The sequence below is a fragment of the Barbus barbus genome (assembly GCF_936440315.1).
Source record: "Barbus barbus genome assembly, chromosome: 25".
NCBI lineage: Eukaryota > Metazoa > Chordata > Actinopteri > Cypriniformes > Cyprinidae > Barbus > Barbus barbus.
In genome coordinates, this window is record NC_136753.1 from 20172609 (window position 1) to 20192869 (window position 20261).

A 20261-nucleotide genomic window follows, 5' to 3' on the forward strand; every position below is an offset into this window, starting at 1 on the left:
CAGACCTAGAACCGAACCAAAGCCAAAGTTTTACTGTCCAGCCAACCGCAAAAGTGGAAGATGTATGAACAATCAAGCACTGTAAACTGTTCATGTTCTGTTCAAACACTTTCATATATAGCCTACTATGAAACTGCTGAAGTGCTCAATACCACAATGATAGCATTAGCAAAAAGAGTGCATCCAGTGGTCCAGTGTGTACATCATGGTGACAGAAGAGTAGCCTTGTTTGTGTGGGGTTTCTACAAATAATTGGGTTAGGGATTAGAATAAACTCTTACTTTTCATGTAAATTGCAATCAGACTGGCTGATGATAAAATGGGTGAAAATTTCAATTTCTTTATATATATATATATATATATATATATATATATATATATATATATATATATATATATATAGCATGCAAGTGCACATATGCAAGAGTTTCTTCAGTGCGAAAATTTAATGGATGCTGATATTGATCGTTTCCTGTTTCTTTCTGAAGGGCCTTTAATTTCCCTCTGCATGCATAGAGTGGGGGGTTGCTCTACAGCAGTATAGTGGAATTAATTAGCACAGGTTGAGTAGCAAATGTATGTTGTTGCTTCATGTTAATTGATAATACAACACAACTGAACATATTTATAAAGCTGCAATACAAAGGATTAAATCATCTTCACTTAGTGTAAGAGCATGGCAACTTTAGTTTCATGAATTTTGCATGTAGGACAATAATAAGACAAGTAAATAGGCGGATCCAAGAGACATTTTGGGTTTCTCTTATTTTAAATTCTGCACAGCAAGAGTAACAATCCGTTGGTCACAAGGTGCATTAGTGTATTAACAGTAGTGATTTTTCTGCCAGCTGTGTTTCCTGAGCATTTAGGGATTTCACTGCTGGCTTTGTTGTTCTACTTTTCAACTAAATTTGATGGAGGTTATTCTCTCTCATTCTCCGAAGGGTTTCCATTTCCATAAATGCACTACAGTTGACCCCTAGACTAGCTCACGCTACATTTTTCCATGTTGAGTGAGGGCTGCTCTTCAATACACACTATTGTTAACTCAACTGTGGTTGTCTCCTGCTTTGGGCAACTGCAGACTAATCAATGTGCAATTAAAATAAGCAATCAGATAACTCATTGAAAACAAAGATGTGCAAAGCTACTGTACTTAAGTGTGGATGAAAGAATAGGCTCACGTTTAGCTCAAAGAAACGGATGGGTTGCCACTGCTTTTATTCAAGCTGACCACGTCACCTGAGATTAAGGAGAGGCTTTTGCGTAGCTCCCTTTTCAAACTGGAATCGATGGTGTACTTTAGGCATTTGTCAATGTAGTGTCTGAGTGCTGGGGAAAAAGCACACCAGAATGCAAGGCTTGGCTACTTTCACATCCACATTTAGTGCTGTTTTTCATGATGGTATTCATGTGGCCCTTGTTTTACTTTGCTTTTGTTTTATTTTAATGTTTCTATTTTAATTTTTTGCCATGTTTAATTCAATATTTAATTTAGTTGTAATTCATGTTAATTTATTTTTAGCATTTAATTTTTAATGTTAATTTAATTTGTTTTTTTTATAGATTTTTTTTATTTAATGTTTAATGTCATTCTTATTTGAACAAACTGCTGTTTGAAAACTAGGAAACGCATATTTACAGTTTTATGATAGTTTTGAAATGGCCTGACAGTGGTTGGAGGCTATCTGTTGCTCAAGACCTAAACCAGACGATTCTCTTCGGCATTGGTTTAGACTTTCTTCCTCTGTGCTGGCCAGTTCTGCCTTTTCTAGAACAGTCCCGGGAGGTTCCACTTACTCTATAAACATTGAGCTCAGTGTACAGAGAGCCAATTCAGAGCAGGAATGTGAAGCCCCAAACATACTTTATGTATCATAAAGGAAATGTCTGTTTTGCAGAAAAGAAATGTCTTTTGACCTACATAATTTGATGACTTCTGTCTCTGTTTGCCAAATGCCTTGGAGGAGCATTTAACCATTACATCACTCTTTTATAAATGTTAATTTCCACTTTTAATTTATTTTTTGTATTTTCATATGTTGTTACAGTGCCCTCCATAAGTATTGGAACAGTAAAGACAAAATTGCTCTGTTGACTGTGGAGTCAAGACATTTGCAAATATGATTAAAAGATGAATATGAGACAAAACTACAGAATGTTATGCTTTATTATTAGCCGTTTCAACACATACATGTTTTACCAAATAAAAAGAACAGCACTTTTAGAGTTCATTCCACTCATTGATGTGAGTATAAGTATTGGGACAGTTGAACATAAGGCAGATATAAAAGATTAAAAGCTATTTAGTTGCAGATCCCTTGCGCACAATCACAGCAGTGAGTCTGTGACCCATAGACATCACCAGACTCTTGGTCTCATCCTTTGAAATGCTTTTCCCAGCCTTTAATGCAGCCAATTCCAATTGTTGCTTGTTTTGGGGAGTTTCTGCCTTTACTCTCCTCTTCAGCTGGTGAAATTCATGTTCAATCGGATTTAAATCTGGAGATTGACTTGGGCAATCTAAGACTTTAGAAATTTCTTTGCCCTTATAAATTCCTTGACTGAACTGGCAGGGTGTTTTGGGTCATTGTCCTGATGCAATATGAAGCACTTCCCAATTAATCTGGTGGCATTGTCTTGAATATTGGTAGGCAAGATGATTTTGTACCCTTCCAAATTCATTCTGCTACTGTCATCATACATGAAGTCATCCTTAAAGTTGAGAGGGCCTGTTCCAGAGGCAGCCATGCATGCCCATGCCATGACACCACCTCCACCATGCTTTACAGATGAGGCTGTATGCTTGGGATCATTTGCAGTTCCCTTTTTTTTCTCCACATTTTTGCTTTCCCATCACTTAGATAAAGGTTCATCTTTGTCTCATCGGTCCATAAACACAGTTCCAAAACTCTTCTGGCTCACCTTTGTGCTTTTTTGCAAATTCTAATCGTGCCTTTCTATTTTTGGTGCTGGTCAGAGGTTTGCATCTTGCTGTGTAGCATCTGTAATTCTGTGTCAAAGTCTCCTGAGGACAGTAGATTGTCAGCATCACCCCAGCTTTCTGGAAGTTGTTGGTGATTTTACAGACACCTCTTTTAGGATTAATTTTCACAGTTTTTATGATTTGTCTGTCATCAACTACTGTTGTTTTCTCAGCCGATCAGGTCGTTGTTGGTTGCTGGTGGTTTCCAAACTCATGATTACTCCGTGCCCTTTGTTTTTGCTATAGCTATAATTGACTTCCTCTTTTCTTTTAGCATCCAAATTGCTTGCTTTTCTCTCAAAGTCAGCTCCCTCATCTTCATCCTGGTTTGCGTGTGTCATCATCAATTGCAGGATTCAGAATGCAGAAGTAATGGATATAACTGATACGACACATTCCCCGCTTTTAATATCTGAAGAATCAATGCAACAGGACACAGTTGATCACTTAGAAAGACCTGTGAGGCAACTGTTCTAATACTTACGCTCACATCAGATAGACGGATGAAACTCTAAAAGTGCTGAACTTCTTAGCTGGTAAAACATCTGTGTTGAATCACCCAATAATAAAATGTGACATTCTGTAGTTTTGTCTCATTCATCTTTTAATTTTAATCATATTTGTAAATGTCTTGACTCCACAGCCAACAGAGCAGTTTTGTCTTTACTGTTCCAATACTTTTGGAGGGCACTGTATGTACCAAGAAACACAAATACAAATACATAGTCACAAAGACCAATCTTTGCAGTCAGAGAAACCTCAGAGTTTGAAGACTTTTCTCAGTAGAAGCTATGTTTGCAGGGCTGGTCTCAAGAGTTCTGTGTTGTGCTCAGGGTTGGAGCGACGTCTGCTGCAGAGAAGGAGAGGCTGCGTAGACTGTGGAATTACATCAGGTGATGATGGACTTTGAACTCTTGTACAGGTGGTGGTGACCTTTTGACTTCACCTGGTAAAATGCACATTAAAAGCAGTCGTTTGCGTGTTCGACACTGTAATGTCTGGGCTTCTGCTTTAATCTAGCACATATCTCTTGATTGCTTAAGACTCTATTGTACGCCTATTTCTACAGTATTCCTGCAAAATCTTTTCTGCTGCTGTTCATATCCTGTTTTATTTCACAGTGATGTACAGAAATTAATATTCCTATCTGAAATCAACAATTTTGGACACACTGGGCTGAAAATATCAATGCAAATATCTAAAGAAATTATTTTTATTAGAATATATATATTTTTTCTATTTGGTTACAGATGGTACAAATGTATATTTTCCATTTGTAGCTTTTGTTTGTTTTTCTTCACAAGAGTCTCTCCACACACAAAGGGTTTATACAGTATTTCATTTCTTTATTTTATTTTATCTATTGTATTTTTTTTTTTTTATTTGATCTATTCCTGCAAAAATCTTCTTCTCTTTTTCTACTCTGTATAAATCATAACAGCACCCCTTTATAAGTAGTTAACTTCCATTGCAAATGTTTGTTCTCAGTGGTTAGTTTCCGTGATGTGTCAGTGCATTTCTTCCAGGGCTGTATTTAAAACTGGTGGGAGTCACTTTGAAAGAATGCGTGTGCGCTGTCACTCCTGTTTTCACATTGGGGTGCTAAAGGAAATCTGTACACAAAAGCTCAGTGGCAAAGACTTGACACCCTCCTGGCTGAAGACTGCAGATGAGTAATACCAAGGCATCAAAAGAAAGATTAGTCTTTCAAAATTAATAAGCTTCCTCTTATACCTGCACTCAAACCAATCTGCTGCCCTTGGCTTGCTTGGCCTCAATACATTAGCAACCGCACACACAAGCTGACAGCGAGAGCTGCTCTGTCCGTCATACAGGAAGGAAATGTTTGGTATCCACCACGCTTATGCATACCGTGTAGACTGTGGTTAGGAGTGACGCTTTGCACTCTTCCTCAATGTTTGCTTTGTTTTTTGTCATAACTGGCACCTGTGACCTCTGTGTGACACTTTAATGTAGCCAAACCTCCAGCTGCAGTAGCCTAATGTTTATATTATTTAACTCCAAGATATTCTTTGATTTCCTCGTGTTTCATTTCCTGTTTTGTTTTGTCTCTTGCTTTTCTTCCTCTGAGCCCCTCAATTTGATTTTCAGCTTGCAAGTCTTTTGCACAAATAAATACTGATCTTTAGCTTCAAACATTCCTTGAACAATTTCAAGCTCCTTCCTTCCCCACTGTTTCCCACTTCCCAGTGTAACTTATGTGTAAGCACCCAGAGCTGTAAGTCCTGTTTGGACAACTTGGGCACCCTTTCTATAAACCACTGGGGAGGAAAACTCTCTTTTTTGTTTAACAGACAGTTCTCCTCTAGACGTGATAGAAACAACAGCAGCTTGTAAAGACACCCAGTCTGTCACCCAGAAATGAAACACTGGTATTGGCAGAAGTATGTTAACACTTTTTTTCACCCACGTTTTGAGGAACAAATATTCCACGCAGACTGTAAAAAGATAAGATGTTCAGTAAAGTTTTAACTGCTTGTCATTGCAAAGACAGATAATAAGTCAGCTCCTTCTGTTTTCATTGGCACTTGTCCACATGGGCGGCACTAGAGGCTCAGAACGCCTGAGCATCCGCTAACCCTAAAGCTCTGTCTGACTTCACAATGAAGTCTCTGTTGATCCTTTGGGTTCAAAAGCCAGCGGCCGCATCATATCCACTGTTTTGAGAGGGAGAATGAAAGACTAGGCCAGAGTGAAAGTTCACCTAGTGTATCACTTATCTCAGCAAAATCTCAGCCTCTGAGCTCTAAAGGTCTGCTGGGTTCTCCTCGTATTTCAGCCAGTCAAGCGAATGGGAGAACATGTCTGGCTCTCCACACAAGGTTGATCTCTGATCCAGATGAAAGTCTGAGCTACTTTGCAGTTTTTTTCTGGTGAAGAACTGCTCACTTACACAGGAAAAGACAGTTTTGACATTAAAAAACAGGGATGAATGGATGAACTGATATTAAAGGGATAGTCCACCCAAAAATTAAAATTATTTCATTCTGTCATTTAATTACTCACCCTCATGTTGTTCCAAACCAGTAAGAGCTTCTTTCATCTTCAGAACATAACTTAAGATATTTGTGATGAAATCCGAGAGCTTTCTGACCTGACATTGACCGCAACGCAACTGACATTATCAAGGCCCAGATAGGTAGTTAGGACATCATTAAAATAATCCATGTGACATCAGTGGTTCAACCAGAATGTTATGAAGCTACGAGAATACTTTTTGTGTGCAAAGAAAACCAAAAATAATGACTTAATTCAACAATTTTTCTCTCCTGTCAGTCTTCGGCACGCGTTCATGAGAGTATTACGTCACATGGATTTATAAAAATTTTTTTTTTACCAGCTTTTTCAGAGATGTTTTCATGTTTTCATTTTTTTAGTTTCAGTAATTTTGTGTTTGTCTTTTTTATTAGAGTTTTTTAATATATATCAGTTTTAGTTTATTTTAATACTTGCCCTTTTTTTCCATCTAATCTTGATATTTTATTTGATCTTAAAAGGGTAAAAGTAACACTATAACCAAAATGGTCAATATTTTATACTACATTCGACTTAAAGTGTCGGTAAACGTAACATCAGTCATGAAGTGTATTTAAACTTGTGTATTCTGTATTATGTACATTCCTACCATGTTGGTTTCGGTACGATACCAGAATGTAGTACCTCGGTATCGATACTAAATCGATACCATCGGTGACAAATAACCAGCCTCAAAAGATAAGTGAATTAAAAAAAATTATTATTAATAATAATAATAATAAAAACAGATTCATATGTTAATACCTTTGTATCAAACTGTAACAAAAAACCTAAAGGGAACATGGGTTACATTTTGATGTTGGAGAAAAAAAAAATAGGCTAACTGAAGTAATAAGTCTTATCTTATCTTTTCAGTGCAAACACAGTGCAAACTAAATGTCTCCTAAAAAAAAACCTACCATAGGTTTCATTTTGAAGAAGTTTGAAGAAAAAAAATTGCACTGAAGTTGCGCAATTGATGCAACAAATGTTGCTTTATTGTAAAGTGTTATTCTAACAGTCAAAGTAATATTCAAAATCATGTTATTATTTCTCTCTCTCAGATTGTTTTCAGATTTCAGACTCAACCAAAGAAAAAGCATTAAATATAAATCTCACTCTCTCCCTTGCTTCATATTAGCGGTCGGCAGCGCGTCAGAAACATTCCCTTCATATCATTGATACTAAAATTAATATAGCAAAACTCTTGCTCAATTCATATCCAATTAAAATTTGATTGTATGAAATGCAAGTGCATGCATTACGTGACCAAAACTTCATTGATTCTAGCGTGTCTCACATGCACATTTGCGCTTACTGTATTACATCTGAATGTGCGTTGATCAGATGTAAATAAAAGGTCAAATCTGAATTTATGAATGATGCACTCACCTGTCGATCTCTTAATTCTTTGAAAAGATCAGGATGAGCAAGCGACAAATGCTTAAAAAGATTTGATGTGTTCCTGTGGCAACATGATTTAGGCCTATAGCAACGCTTGCATACAGGTGCAGTAAGGTCAGTTCCTTCACCTTTGTCATCTGGTTTTTATCCAAAGTAATGCCATATTTCACTTCTACTGTTCTCTTTATTTATTAATTTTGGGTGCGCTGAGTTTCATCTGTTTGATCCATCGCGTTGTTCTGTTGTCACATTTACCAGTTGCGCAGCAATTTGGGAAGCACCAACAGCAGCAGCGTATGAAATACCAAATTGAGCAAAATTATGATATCGTTTGAAATATAATATATATATATACGGTATTTTTCCAGTATCGGTATACTGCGCGCATCCCTACTAACATGTATTTAACATATCAAAGATATTTTTGATATTTTGTTCATTTTGTTTTTCCATGCTATTTTGTGGTTATTTTATTTAAATTAGATGATCTCAAAAACAAGAAGTTTAGACCTGTGACCAGCTGTAGAAGACAAATGAGTGGAATTGCCTGTAGGCCTTTATTTCTGTAACTACTTCTCAATGGAAACCTTGCCATGCTGCTGTAGACATGTTGTGTGAAATGAGATTGTAACATGATCAATATAGCTCTGCTTGAGTCCATTTCGTCTGCTTCTCTTTTCTTCGTGCTGCTGCCGTGTGTGGGCTTTGCTAAAACGTTGTGGTAAATATTTGGCTGGATATGCACTGTGGGTTAAAAGCTCATGTCACAGATGCACACAGGCAGACTGATGCGCAGTTTCTCTCTTTCAGAGTTGGAGTGGACCCTGACCAGGATCTTCAGCCATGTGGGGACAGCTTCCAGGTCCTTCAGGGAGTAAGTCTCAATATGTTTCTGTCCTCCTGCCAATGAAGCTTTTACCAATTATTCTATTTAAACTGTACAACAAAGGAAACATGTGCTAGTACTTTTTAAGCGATCAGTCCTATAATGTTCTCTAGACCTACATTAAAGGAAAAAATTTGCAATACCTTAGAAACCACCCAGGAACACCCAAGTATCGTGGTTTTGCACGTACAATTATCAGTAACATTTCTTTCGGAAAATGTGAAACTCTTGTTCTGAATTGCTGCCACATCATCCTGTTCCTCTCGCGCTTAAGACCTCATATGTAGCTACGCAAAAACCACACACAAATTCATTCTTCCGGTTCTAAAAAAAAACGTGCACACTTGCCTAAGTATCATTTGTGGAACAAACGTTCGTGAGATAAATTCGACCTGTTCAAAAGCGGCCATTTAAACAACCTTGCTGCCTGCTGTTTGCGTGTTGTGTTTGAAACCTGTAGGTGTGTTTTTGAAGAAGTACAAATACATGCACCAATACACAGATACAAGTTGCTTTTTATATCATGAATTGTTACTGAAATTAGAATGGTAAAGCTAATTAGGAACGGACACCTTGGAAACTAATTACATTTCTGCTTTGTTCATCCTGGTTGAAACTAGTTCAATTATAGGCCAATGACAGAAGTCAGATCAGTAGAAACTCAGTTTTAGAAGATAATGCAGACTTCATGCACTAGTGATATGAGCACTAAGGATCTCAAAGTACTTTGGTACAGAGTTGAAGCTGAAAAAATAAAGATGTCGACGAGTGCCTGTGCTTACGATGGACCATAAGTGCTCAAACGTATTTCTTGGTAAACACAGTTGGTTTATTGATGTATGAAATAAACAATCTGGGCCAGATTCACTTCAGTCTTCCTAAAGGGATAGTTCACCCAAAATGTAAAAACCTGTCATTTACTCACCATTACGTTGTTCCAAACGTTCTTTCCAAATAGGTAAGAATTTGGTTAACATTCTTCAAAATATCATCTTTTGTGTTCAACAGAAGAAAAAAGTCATAAAGGTTCAGAACAACATAAGAGTGAGAAAACGATGACAAAATGAACTATCCGTTTAAGAATACAATAAACTCAGGAGGGAGGACCTTTTGGTTTTCCACTGTAAATTATTACTCCACATTTCTGTCAGATAGTAAATTGTTGAACAGCCATTAGTGTGTTTCTGGGAAGTCGTTATTACCTGAAGACAACTTGCTTGGAAGGTGAGGGGATCCGCCTGGTCTCTTAAAGGCCTTTCTGTCTCTCTTTCTCCCTTTTGCTAACTCTTAGTGTTTCCATCTGGAACACAAGCATCTAATAGAGTTACAAGTGTGCAAGATTAAAAAAGTCAAACTTGGTAGAAGCAATATATAGTCTATGCAACTTGTAATGCTTAATGTTTGAAACAACTCAGTAAATTAAACTTAGTGCCCTTTGGAAAGTAAAACAGTAACTTTCAGAGGTTATTTACAATGATTTAAAAAAGAATTCACGAATACAGTAACCTAAGAGGACTACAGTATACTGTATATATGCACACTATGCAATATATATCTATTCTAAGTTAGAAAATTAGAAGAAAATAATTTAGGAAAATGTTATTTGTAGGAATTTGTAATGTTTCAAATGTTAAAATCAAAATCTGTGTATGCAGTTAATAAAATAGATAATATTAATCAACAATGTTGTTGAAGAAATTGTATGAAAAGAAAATGGTCTTTATAACATTCCATTGTTTTAATTTAATTAGTTAATATTTGTTAATATTTTTTTTTATCAAGTAGTGTATTCACTAGCCATATTACGTATTGCCTTCATATGAAAATTGTGCAAATTTACTGAATTTCTTTGGTATAATGACAACCCTAAATCACATTTGTACTGATTTACTTTTGTTAAATACACTTTTTGTCTTTGTCACACATCTTATATTAACAGTGGTCCACACTATAGTATTAACGCTAAAGGAATATAGCAAGCTTAGGGTATAGGTTGCAGTATAGTGTTACTGTGAGCTTGATTGTGTTAATCTGTAATGAAGCTGATGCTGAAGCTGAACTCGTGAGATTAGATGAACTGGGATAAATGTACTGGCAAGAGGTTTTACTACATCTCCAAAGTCAGTGGATAAATATGGATGAATATTGAGTGCGTGTACTGTTATTTATGATAAACAGTTAAGTATCAGGTTCCGTTCCACCCATTCAAACGTTTGCAGACCATTTCTCCATATAGCCGGGTATTTATGTGGCCAGTAGTGGATTAACATTTGATGACACTAAAGGTGCAAAAAGTAAAACTTTTGACATTTAAAGTATCAGGTTTTGACAAACTCCACATGACCAACTCCAGATTGACAAACTGGATTGCAACATGCATTGTTGTTTGCTGTACGCTACTGATGGAGTAATGTTTAGTCATGAACATTAAACAATATATTCACTCAAGTCATTTTTTAACATCTGTTCAATTATTTACTTGTCTGCCGCAATGAGTTGTGCTTTGAATTATCTTAATTATATATAATATAACATGTATGTATATATTATATAAACAGTATATAATATATACATATATGTGAAAAGGTTTGCACAACCCTGCTGTAGATTAAACATCACACTTACTTCCTCTTTCTCTCCTCAGGATGGAACCCAGTCAGAAGGACAGAGCAAGACCAAGCAAGAGAGCGCCTGGCTTTTTCGACTTTGGTATACTTTTGACCACAAGTATCCTTTTCAGCATGCCATTCACAGCAACATACACTTGTACGCTTTTGTGGTCTCGTCATTAGGAACTCAAGCACGGTTGAGCATTACTTCTCTTTCACAGTTGCTCTTCCGTGAGCCTAGCCAGTGAGATTACTTTGGCTCCATGCAAATGACTAGGAAAAAACATCTGCTCCCACATCACAGACAATGCCAAAAGAGAGACACACATTGATGAAACCCACTAAAGCGGATCTAGATGAATATAAATGTGGAGTGAGAGTGAGGAAAGGATGAATAATTCTGAGATTTCATAGGATAGCTGGTTTTGATCAGTGTTGGAGTTCCTCTGAGGCCTTAACTGAGCCTCTAAACCCCCAAACTGACAAGCCTCACCCTCCTTACGCAACTCCCACTTCAAAAAAAGCTCCAGTCTGAGCTCTGCACCTCAATACGAGCTGCTGGAAATGTCATTACTGCATGGAAAGTCAAATGAAATGGCTGCAGTCCATTTTCACAAAACCTTCGAGTCCTGAATGAAGCAATCAATGATTCTTGAGCTCTCAGCAGGGCCCATCCACTGCAATTATTTTGTGCTGAGAGGTTTACTGTAGCCGTACCTTTTCAGCGAGACTGTCGTGGGTAGTAGTAGTAACAGAATAGCAAAGAAAGGGGTTTTATTTAGCTCATGGATGCTAAAAATAATGCTTAAAGGTGAAAGAAGCACACACACATTTTCTCACACACTTCTCAATCTGCTTCCTGCACAGCTGTGGCAAGCCAGCTCCACATGTGGTGACTCACAGGTCCTCAGAGCTTATGTTAGATGTTTATTAGGAACCTTAGCTTGCGATTTTTCTCTGCGCCCACAGCCATGCTTGTCAGCTTACAAGTGTGCTGCCTTATTGTCACAACAACCTACCGAACAACATTCGCTTCCTTTTGCACAGGCCCTCGGGAGTGAATTAAAGTGTGTTTGTGTGCTTTCCAAAAGGCCAGCTGCCTGTTTTATTTCTCTTTGGGTGCCAGACCATGCTATTGGACATCCTACAGAGATTTTTCAGTCTATTCCTCTTTCTAACTCATCAGGGGACATCCAGTTTAGGTCCTCCTCAAAGATATTATATGCTTCCATATGCATCACAGGGTGTTCTTGGTTTCAAGCTATCAACACTTTACTGCCGCCTTCTCTATTTTTATCCCCGTCTGTCAAAAATAAAAAAAACTTCAGTATTGCTGCCAAATGCGTACTAGCTGTCCTGCTTAGATCTGTGTGCTGGACTCTGAGTGAACTAATTAAGGGGATGATGATCTGTTTACTCCATGATTATGAGGCTGAGACTCAATCATATCTGTTCTGAGATGAGTGCTTGCTGCTGCCATTCTGAATTTTTGGAGATTCCATTATAAGCAATGCTATTTTTGAATGGCTTGTATTGATTGGCTGTTTTGAAATGTTTGACTTGGATGAGTGTCTGAAGTCTTGCAGTCATTGTTGATTTGTGGCTGTTATGAATTAACTAGTTTAGCCAGAAAAGATTTCATCATTTACTATACCAGAGTGCTTTGAGACTGTCCAAGCTGCTCTTTTGCATACAGTTAAAGTTAATAGAACTGGATCTATGAAAATTTTTATGGAATTGGTAGAGAATATTAGGGTATAGCGTATGATTAGCTAATGTGAGTACTGTATATACTGCATCACGTTGACCATACCTGTTTACCATACCTGCATGTTTTCAGTTGTTTTTGGAATTGAAAGTAAATGTAGTTAGTAAGAACATCTTTCAACCATATTTCAGTCCAGTGTGACGCATCTTACTGGTTCACGTCTGCTTGACATTGACACTTCAGCAAAGCTGTTTCTCTTAACACAAGTACAGTTACCTAAAGCCCATCCTGACCCATAGCGGTCCCCCTTTGACCTCTACTCTGCCGGACTGCTGTGGTCCTCTGGCTCGATGTCTGACCAGTCCCCAGGCCTATGAGGTAAGACCACATACGCACATGCAGTTATTAAATCAGTCAGTCTGCTAGATATATTATTAAAATAAACAAAATTATTATCAAATGTATTAAAAAAGGAATCAATGGAGTTTGGGGAAATATGATATATGTATACTATACATTTATTTTATTTTTGGTTTAATTTATTTTTATTATGTTTTATACAAAATCAATTATTTTTGAACAGTTATTTATTTATTAAATAGATATGTTTATTCATCTTTTTAATATATTTGTATTTTATATATAAATATAATAAAATCAATTAAATATGAAAATGAGAATGATCTGTTTACTTTTCCAATCTAATTGATTTTTATAATTTTTAATTTAATTTATTTTTAATGTTTTCTATATAAAATCAATTATATTTGAACAATTATTTATTTATGAAATAGTTTTATATCTGTTTATTTATTATCTTTCAAATAGATTTTAATAGATTTTTATTATTTTATATATAAATGTTTTTTTTTATTTAAATATGAAAATGAAAAAAAATCAGTTTACGTTTTCAAATCTAAATGATTTTTATTATCTTTTTATTTAATTTTTCATATATTTTCTACATAAAATCAATTATATTTGAACAATTATTTATGAAATAGATTTGTATCTCTTTATTCATTCTTTTTCAAATTTTAATAGATTTGTATTTTCTAAATATAATAAAAATTAAAACCAATTAAATATATATATATATATATATATATATATATATATATATATATATATATATATATATATATATATATAAATAATTGATTTTTAATATATACAGCCCTTTATTTACTCTATTAATTCAAAGTATCCACTAACAAGGTAGATCCAAACTGATACATTTTAGAATTAACCCAATGCCTATATTATCAAAATGGTCCCTTATTAGCTAGTAGATTGGTCATTACTTCACACTGCACTTTGCCATGTTTCTAAGGAAGTAACTTATTCTGAGTTCCTCAACAGCATGCCTTGGTTTCCATAGCTTGCTTTCTAATGTTGTTGTTGCTGCTCTTTGAAACCCTGTTTGAAAAGAAAAGAGAGAAAGACAGACAGACACACACACAAAAGCATTGGGGCTTTTAGACTGGACACAGACCCGAAGGAAGACGCATTCAGTGTGCGCCCGGTCACAAAAGGGCCTTTCATGATGCCACTCTGATGATTGTGAGCCCGAGAGGCATTCCGGTGTCTCAAGCATGGAAAACACAGTTATTCACAGTGGTCACAGGCCCATTCACTCCTGCAAATTCCCCTATTCATCACAATGTTAGTACTGTAGCTCGGCCTGCTTGGCTGTGCTTACAAACATCTTACAGTCTTACATTGTGCTGTTGGGTCACAATGAGCTAAATGTCCTGCAGAACTGCTTGACCGCCCACCTCTCTCCCACGTAACACAATTATGCCCCTCATAGCCGCAGCATATGGTGTGAATACCAGTAAAGAGTTTTTGTAGACCTATAATGAAAATGGTTCTTACCTCAGAACACGAGTCGTGATGTTTGTGTTACATACATCCTTTTAAACTGGGTCAGTTCATCTAAATCCCCCAGTTTGTCTGTCTGTATATATTTCTATTCCTTTTTTTCTGTCTTGATTGTTCTCTCTAGTTCCTCCTAATACCTGCCATGTGTATCTAAGTTCACTGTCTCTCTTTTTCTTTGAATAGCATTTTTTTGTTTCGTTTTGCTCTTTTTATTTCACCCCCAGCTCTCCCTCTCTGCTCCACAGTCTACGTCTAGATTTCGTTTCCATATTCACTTCCTCCATCAGTTTTATTAGTTGCTTGCTCGTTAAATCTGAAAAAAAAGAAATGTATTGTTTTAACGTATTCCTAATTTTTTGCATTTAATTTTGCTGCCAGTTTTTCTTTTGCTGTTATTTAGTTCCACTAGTTAAATCCATTTTGTATGGTTTCAAATGTGAATAACAGGCTGTTTCATTTATGCAGTTTCCTCTTTGTTTAAAGGTCTTTTGTGTTTAACTTTTTTTTGTTGTTGTTGTTGTTCCTATATCACTTTATTTTGAAGAGCACTTAGGCAGAATAGTTCTCTTAATGATAATGGTTCATTTATGGAGGTTAAGTATGGGATAAAGTACTGTTTGCCAGTCACTGACGCAAAATATGTAGCACTTACTGTTATTCCGTTCCTGTATTTTTATATATATATATATATATATATATATATATATATATATATATATATATATATATACAGTGCCCTCCATAAGTATTGGAACAGTAAAGACAAAATTGCTCTGTTGACTGTGGAGTCAAGACATTTACAAATATGATTAAAAGATGAATATGAGACAAAACTACAAAATGTCTTATTTTATTATTAGCCGTTTCAACACATACATGTTTTACCAAATAAAAAGAACAGCACTTTTAGAGTTCATTCCACTCATTGATGTGAGTATAAATATTGGGACAGTTGAACATAAGGCAGATATAAAAGATTAAAAGGTATTATTTAGTTGCAGATCCCTTGCGCACAATCACAGCAGTGAGTCTGTGACCCATAGACATCACCAGACTCTTGGTCTCATCCTTTGAAATGCTTTTCCCAGCCTTTAATGCAGCCAATTCCAATTGTTGCTTGTTTTGGGGAGTTTCTGCCTTTACTCTCCTCTCCAGCTGGTGAAATTCATGTTCAATCGGATTTAAATCTGGAGATTGACTTGGGCAATCTAAGACTTTCCATTTCTTTGCCCTTATAAATTCCTTGACTGAACTGGCAGGGTGTTTTGGGTCATTGTCCTGATGCAATATGAAGCACTTCCCAATGAATCTGGTGACATTTTCTTGAATATTGTACCCTTCCAAATTCATTCCGCTACTGTCATCATACATGAAGTCATCAGTAAAGTTGAGAGGGCCTGTTCCAGAGGCAGCCATGCATGCTCATGCCATGACACCACCTCCACCATGCTTTACAGATGAGGCTGTATGCTTGGGATCACTGCAGTTCCCTTTTTTTCTCCACATTTTTGCTTTCCCATCACTTAGATAAAGGTTCATCTTTGTCTCATCGGTCCATAAACACGGTTCCAAAACTCTTCTGGCTCACCTTTTTGCTTTTTTGCAAACACTCTAATCTTGCCTTTCTATTTTTGGTGCTGGTCAGAGGTTTGCATCTTGCTGTGTAGCATCTGTAATTCTGTGTCAAAGTCTCCTGAGGACAGTAGATTGTCAGCATCACCCCAGCTTTCTGGAAGTTGTTGGTGATTTTACAGACACGTCTTTTAGGATTCATTTTCACAGTTTTTATGATTTGTCTGTCATCAACTACTGTTGTTTTCTCAGCCGATCAGGTAATTGTTGGTTGCTGGTGTCGCTGGTGGTTTCCAAACTCTTGATTTCTCCATGCCCTTTGATTTTGCTAGAGCTCTAAATAAGTCTATCTATATATATATATATATATATATATATATATATATATATATATATATATATATATATATATATATATATATATATACTTCCTCTTTTCTTTTAGCATCCAAATTGCTTGCTTTTCTCTCAAAGTCAGCTCCCTCATCTTCATCCTGGTTTGTGTGCGTCATCATCGATTGCAGGATTCAGAATGCAGAAGTAATAGATATAACTGATACAACACATTCCCCGCTTGTAATATCTGAAGAATCAATGCAACAGGACACAGTTGATCACTTAGAAAGACCTGTGAGGCAACTGTTCCAATACTTATGCTCACATCAGATAGACGGATGAAACTCTAGAAGTGCTGAACTTCTTAGCTGGTAAAACATCTGTGTTGAATCACCCAATAATAAAATGTGACATTCTGTAGTTTGTCTCATATTCATCTTTTAATCATATTTGTAAATATCTTGACTCCACAGCCAACAGAGCAATTTTGCCTTTACTGTTCCAATACTTTTGGAGGGCACTGTATATATAGTGACAGACGTATTTGCAACCCGGTCTCATCCCAAGTCGTCACATATTGACGCTTGGTTTTTGCGTCGCTTTTTGACGCTCAAGGTACCCCTTTAGCGTCACTTTTCGACGTGAAGGGAAGCGTAACTTTTCGGCGTCGATATGCTAACGCGCTATTGGGAATTTTATCGTCATAATAAGGTTGCCATTATTGCATATATGTAGGGGTGTGATTTTTTTAATGTAAACAGTCAAAATAGTGACTTAACCAACCCCTGCCCCTAAACCTACCATCTGTGAAGAAAACGCAAGATATAGGAGGCAGATGCAAGTACTGGCATAATTTATTTAAAAATGATTAATATACGCTAAGTGTTTCCTATTTAAAAAAATTACCTTCCCTTCACGTCGAAAAGTGACGCTAAAGGGGTACCTTGAGCGTCAAAAAGCGACGCAAAAACCAAGCGTCAATATGTGACGAGTTGGGATGAGACTGTTAGTATTTGGTGTTTGGTGATGAGTTTTTGGCTCAAGGTCTGCATATAAAATCACACCAGAGGAGTTCAGCTGGGATCAGGACTTGACTTTCTGCAGATCAGTCAAGTTCTTCCACACTGACTGAATCAATCATGTCTTTTTGAACCGTGCCTTATACGCAGAGGCACTGTCATGTTAGAATAGAAAAGGGCCCTGTCCAAACTGTTGCTATAAAATTAGAAGCACAGAATTCCCTAGAATATTATTATATGCTTAAACATTAAGATTTGTACTCATAAAAATGACTAAAGTAGTCAAACAGAAGAAGGGGGTGACTCAATACTTTTGGCAATATAGAGCCTTTGAGAGCTTAAACAGGTGATTTTCACGGACTAAATCACACCACCTCCAACCATTAACACGGAACAGGCATTATTTAGATCCTTCTCAAAGGATTTAGGAGCAGCTATATGTGAAGCTAACTGTTGCATAACAGAGTTTAGTTTGTTTGATCTGTTGGCACACAGTGTAATCCTCTGGTGTAATTGTGCTTCAGTGACAACCCCCTTCAGTAGCACCCAGTGATTCTATGAAGTACCACTAAACCCAGTGATCTGTGAATGGCAAGCCTTGAAACTGTGGGAGATGCTGTATTGCAGAATGTTTGTTACATATGCATCATGTGAACAGAGTTTAGCTTTTTTGCAGTCATTGCTTATGATGCCTTCAAGTCCACCTGGGAAGCGTGTCCTACATTTGTGTTGTTTATTTTTGCGATGGCTCGGTTCAGGGGTGTATTTCAGAAAGCACGGTTAACTTGCCTTCAGCTAAACCCTGAACTTTGGGTTGATTAACCCCAAACCTTTCTGACTCGAGGTATGTGGTTCCAAAAATGCGTCCGGGAGTAAGTTCATTCAACACAGAGTATGTTCCTGGTTAAGACTCAAGATATTCTCAACAGATGGACGATTCGATGAGTCACTATGGAAACGGACGCTAAGAAAAAGCGCATCATGTTATTTCTTTCTTCTTCTTTTGTTCCATGGTCATTTACATGCTTAGTGCATATCGCCACCTAATTGATGGTTGTGTAATCATTTTTTTCCAGTTTAATCTTTAATCCTTGAGAATATGACTTATATTTTTAGTTTGATTTGCGACCTTAGGGAGCGGGTTGGATTGTAGCGTGGTAGAAGGCAAGTTAGGTACGCAGGAGCTAAACCATTTAGGGCCTTATAGGCAAGTAATAATATTTTGTAAATGATACGGAACTGAATAGGTAGCCAGTGCAGAGACTGTAAAATTGGGGTAATATGATAATATTTTCTTGACCTGGTAAGAACTCTAGCCGCTGCATTTTGGACTATCTGTAGCTTGTTTATTGAAGATGCAGGACAACCAATAGCAGTGCATTACAATAGTCCAGTCTAGAGGTCATGAATGCATGAACTAGCTTTTCTGCATCAGAAACAGGTAGCATGTTTCGAAGCTTGGCAATGTTTCTAAGATGGAAGAATGCTGTTTTTGTAACATGGGAAATATAATTTTCAAAGGACAAGTTGCTGTCTAATATAACACCCAGATTTTTGACTTTAGAGGACGTAACAGTACATCCGTCTAGTTGCAAATTGTAATCCTGAGAGATTCTGTGTACTGTTTTTTTTGGTCCAATAAGTAATATCTCTGTCTTATCTGAATTTAATTGGAGGAAATTATTGGTCATCCAATCTTTTACATTTTTTACACAATCTCTTAGCTTAGATAGTTGAGAAGTTTCATCTGGTCTTGTTGAGATATATAGTTAAGTATCATCAGCATAACAATGAAAACGAATCCCGCATTTTCTAATAATATTACCAAGGGGCAACATGTATATTGAAAATAGCAGAGGACCTAGGACAGAGCCTTGTGGTACTCCATACTTTACATGACTCTCCATTTAAATGAACAAAGTGGTAGCGATCAGACAGGTAGGATCTAAACCATCTTATAATATAATAAATTAAACATCACCTTGTCATAGTGTTTTATAATTTATACAGATAACTGTTATATATGCCAATAAAATAACCATATTAGAATAATATATTACCTTATTTATTACTTATATTAGCGCTTTATATATATGGCTATATTATATAATGTTGTGCGCTATTTGTCAGGCCCACTGAAGGCTGGTCAGTATGTCACGCGTGCACTGATAGCACTGAAGTGAACTAACCCTGGAACATAACCTGCTCCGGAGCAGGTTATCTTCAGAAAGCAAGTTACTATGGTTACTTACATCCTCCGATTTTGGAACCGAAAGCTGAGGTTATCCGCTCGCTTATCCTCAAACTTACCCGGGTATGTCACATAACCTGCTTTCTGGAATACACCCCAGATCAGAAACAGGATAGTATAAACTTAAAAAAAAAGTTCTGCTCTCTGTGCAGAAAGCTTAAGTAAATATGTCTGGCACTTTTACAAAACTTATATAATTTATGCTTGATGTCTTATAAACAAATTATTTTCATGAGCCTTGAAAATAATAGCTCTGTTGTTTATGAGCTCTGTTGTATATAGTAGTTATTAATGATGCTGTAATATAGCCAAAACGTAAAGGGTGTGTATTATTTTTCAACAATTAAACATTATTACCCAACTCGCTTTTATCATTTTTATCGCTTTTAAACACTTTTTTAAAAAATCTCAAGAAAATCTGAATTTCTATATATTTCTTATTAGTGTATGTAATCTGTTTTAAGAAATGTAGTTTTTTTTTTTTTTAAATCTAAAGACTTTTTAGTTTTTTTCAATCAAGACATTTTTTAGGGTTGTAAATCTCAACGATTTTTCTTTTCTTTTTTTCTT

General features: G+C 36.4%; 1 protein-coding gene across 2 annotated transcripts in view; it reads left to right on the forward strand.

Moving 5' to 3' along the window:
- Nucleotides 1–20261, forward strand: part of LOC306845158 (sodium/hydrogen exchanger 7-like) — a 44005-nt gene that overhangs the window by 20883 nt on the left and 2861 nt on the right. Inside the window, exons 13-16 of one of the 2 annotated variants that reach the window (XM_079377793.1) lie at nt 3820–3879; nt 8237–8300; nt 10957–11039; nt 12902–13007. In XM_079377793.1, coding sequence (XP_079233919.1) covers nt 3820–3879; nt 8237–8300; nt 10957–11039; nt 12902–13007 — 313 coding nt within the window. The remainder of the gene's footprint in view (nt 1–3819; nt 3880–8236; nt 8301–10956; nt 11040–12901; nt 13008–20261) is intronic. The other variant, XM_079377792.1, reaches the window with a different exon arrangement.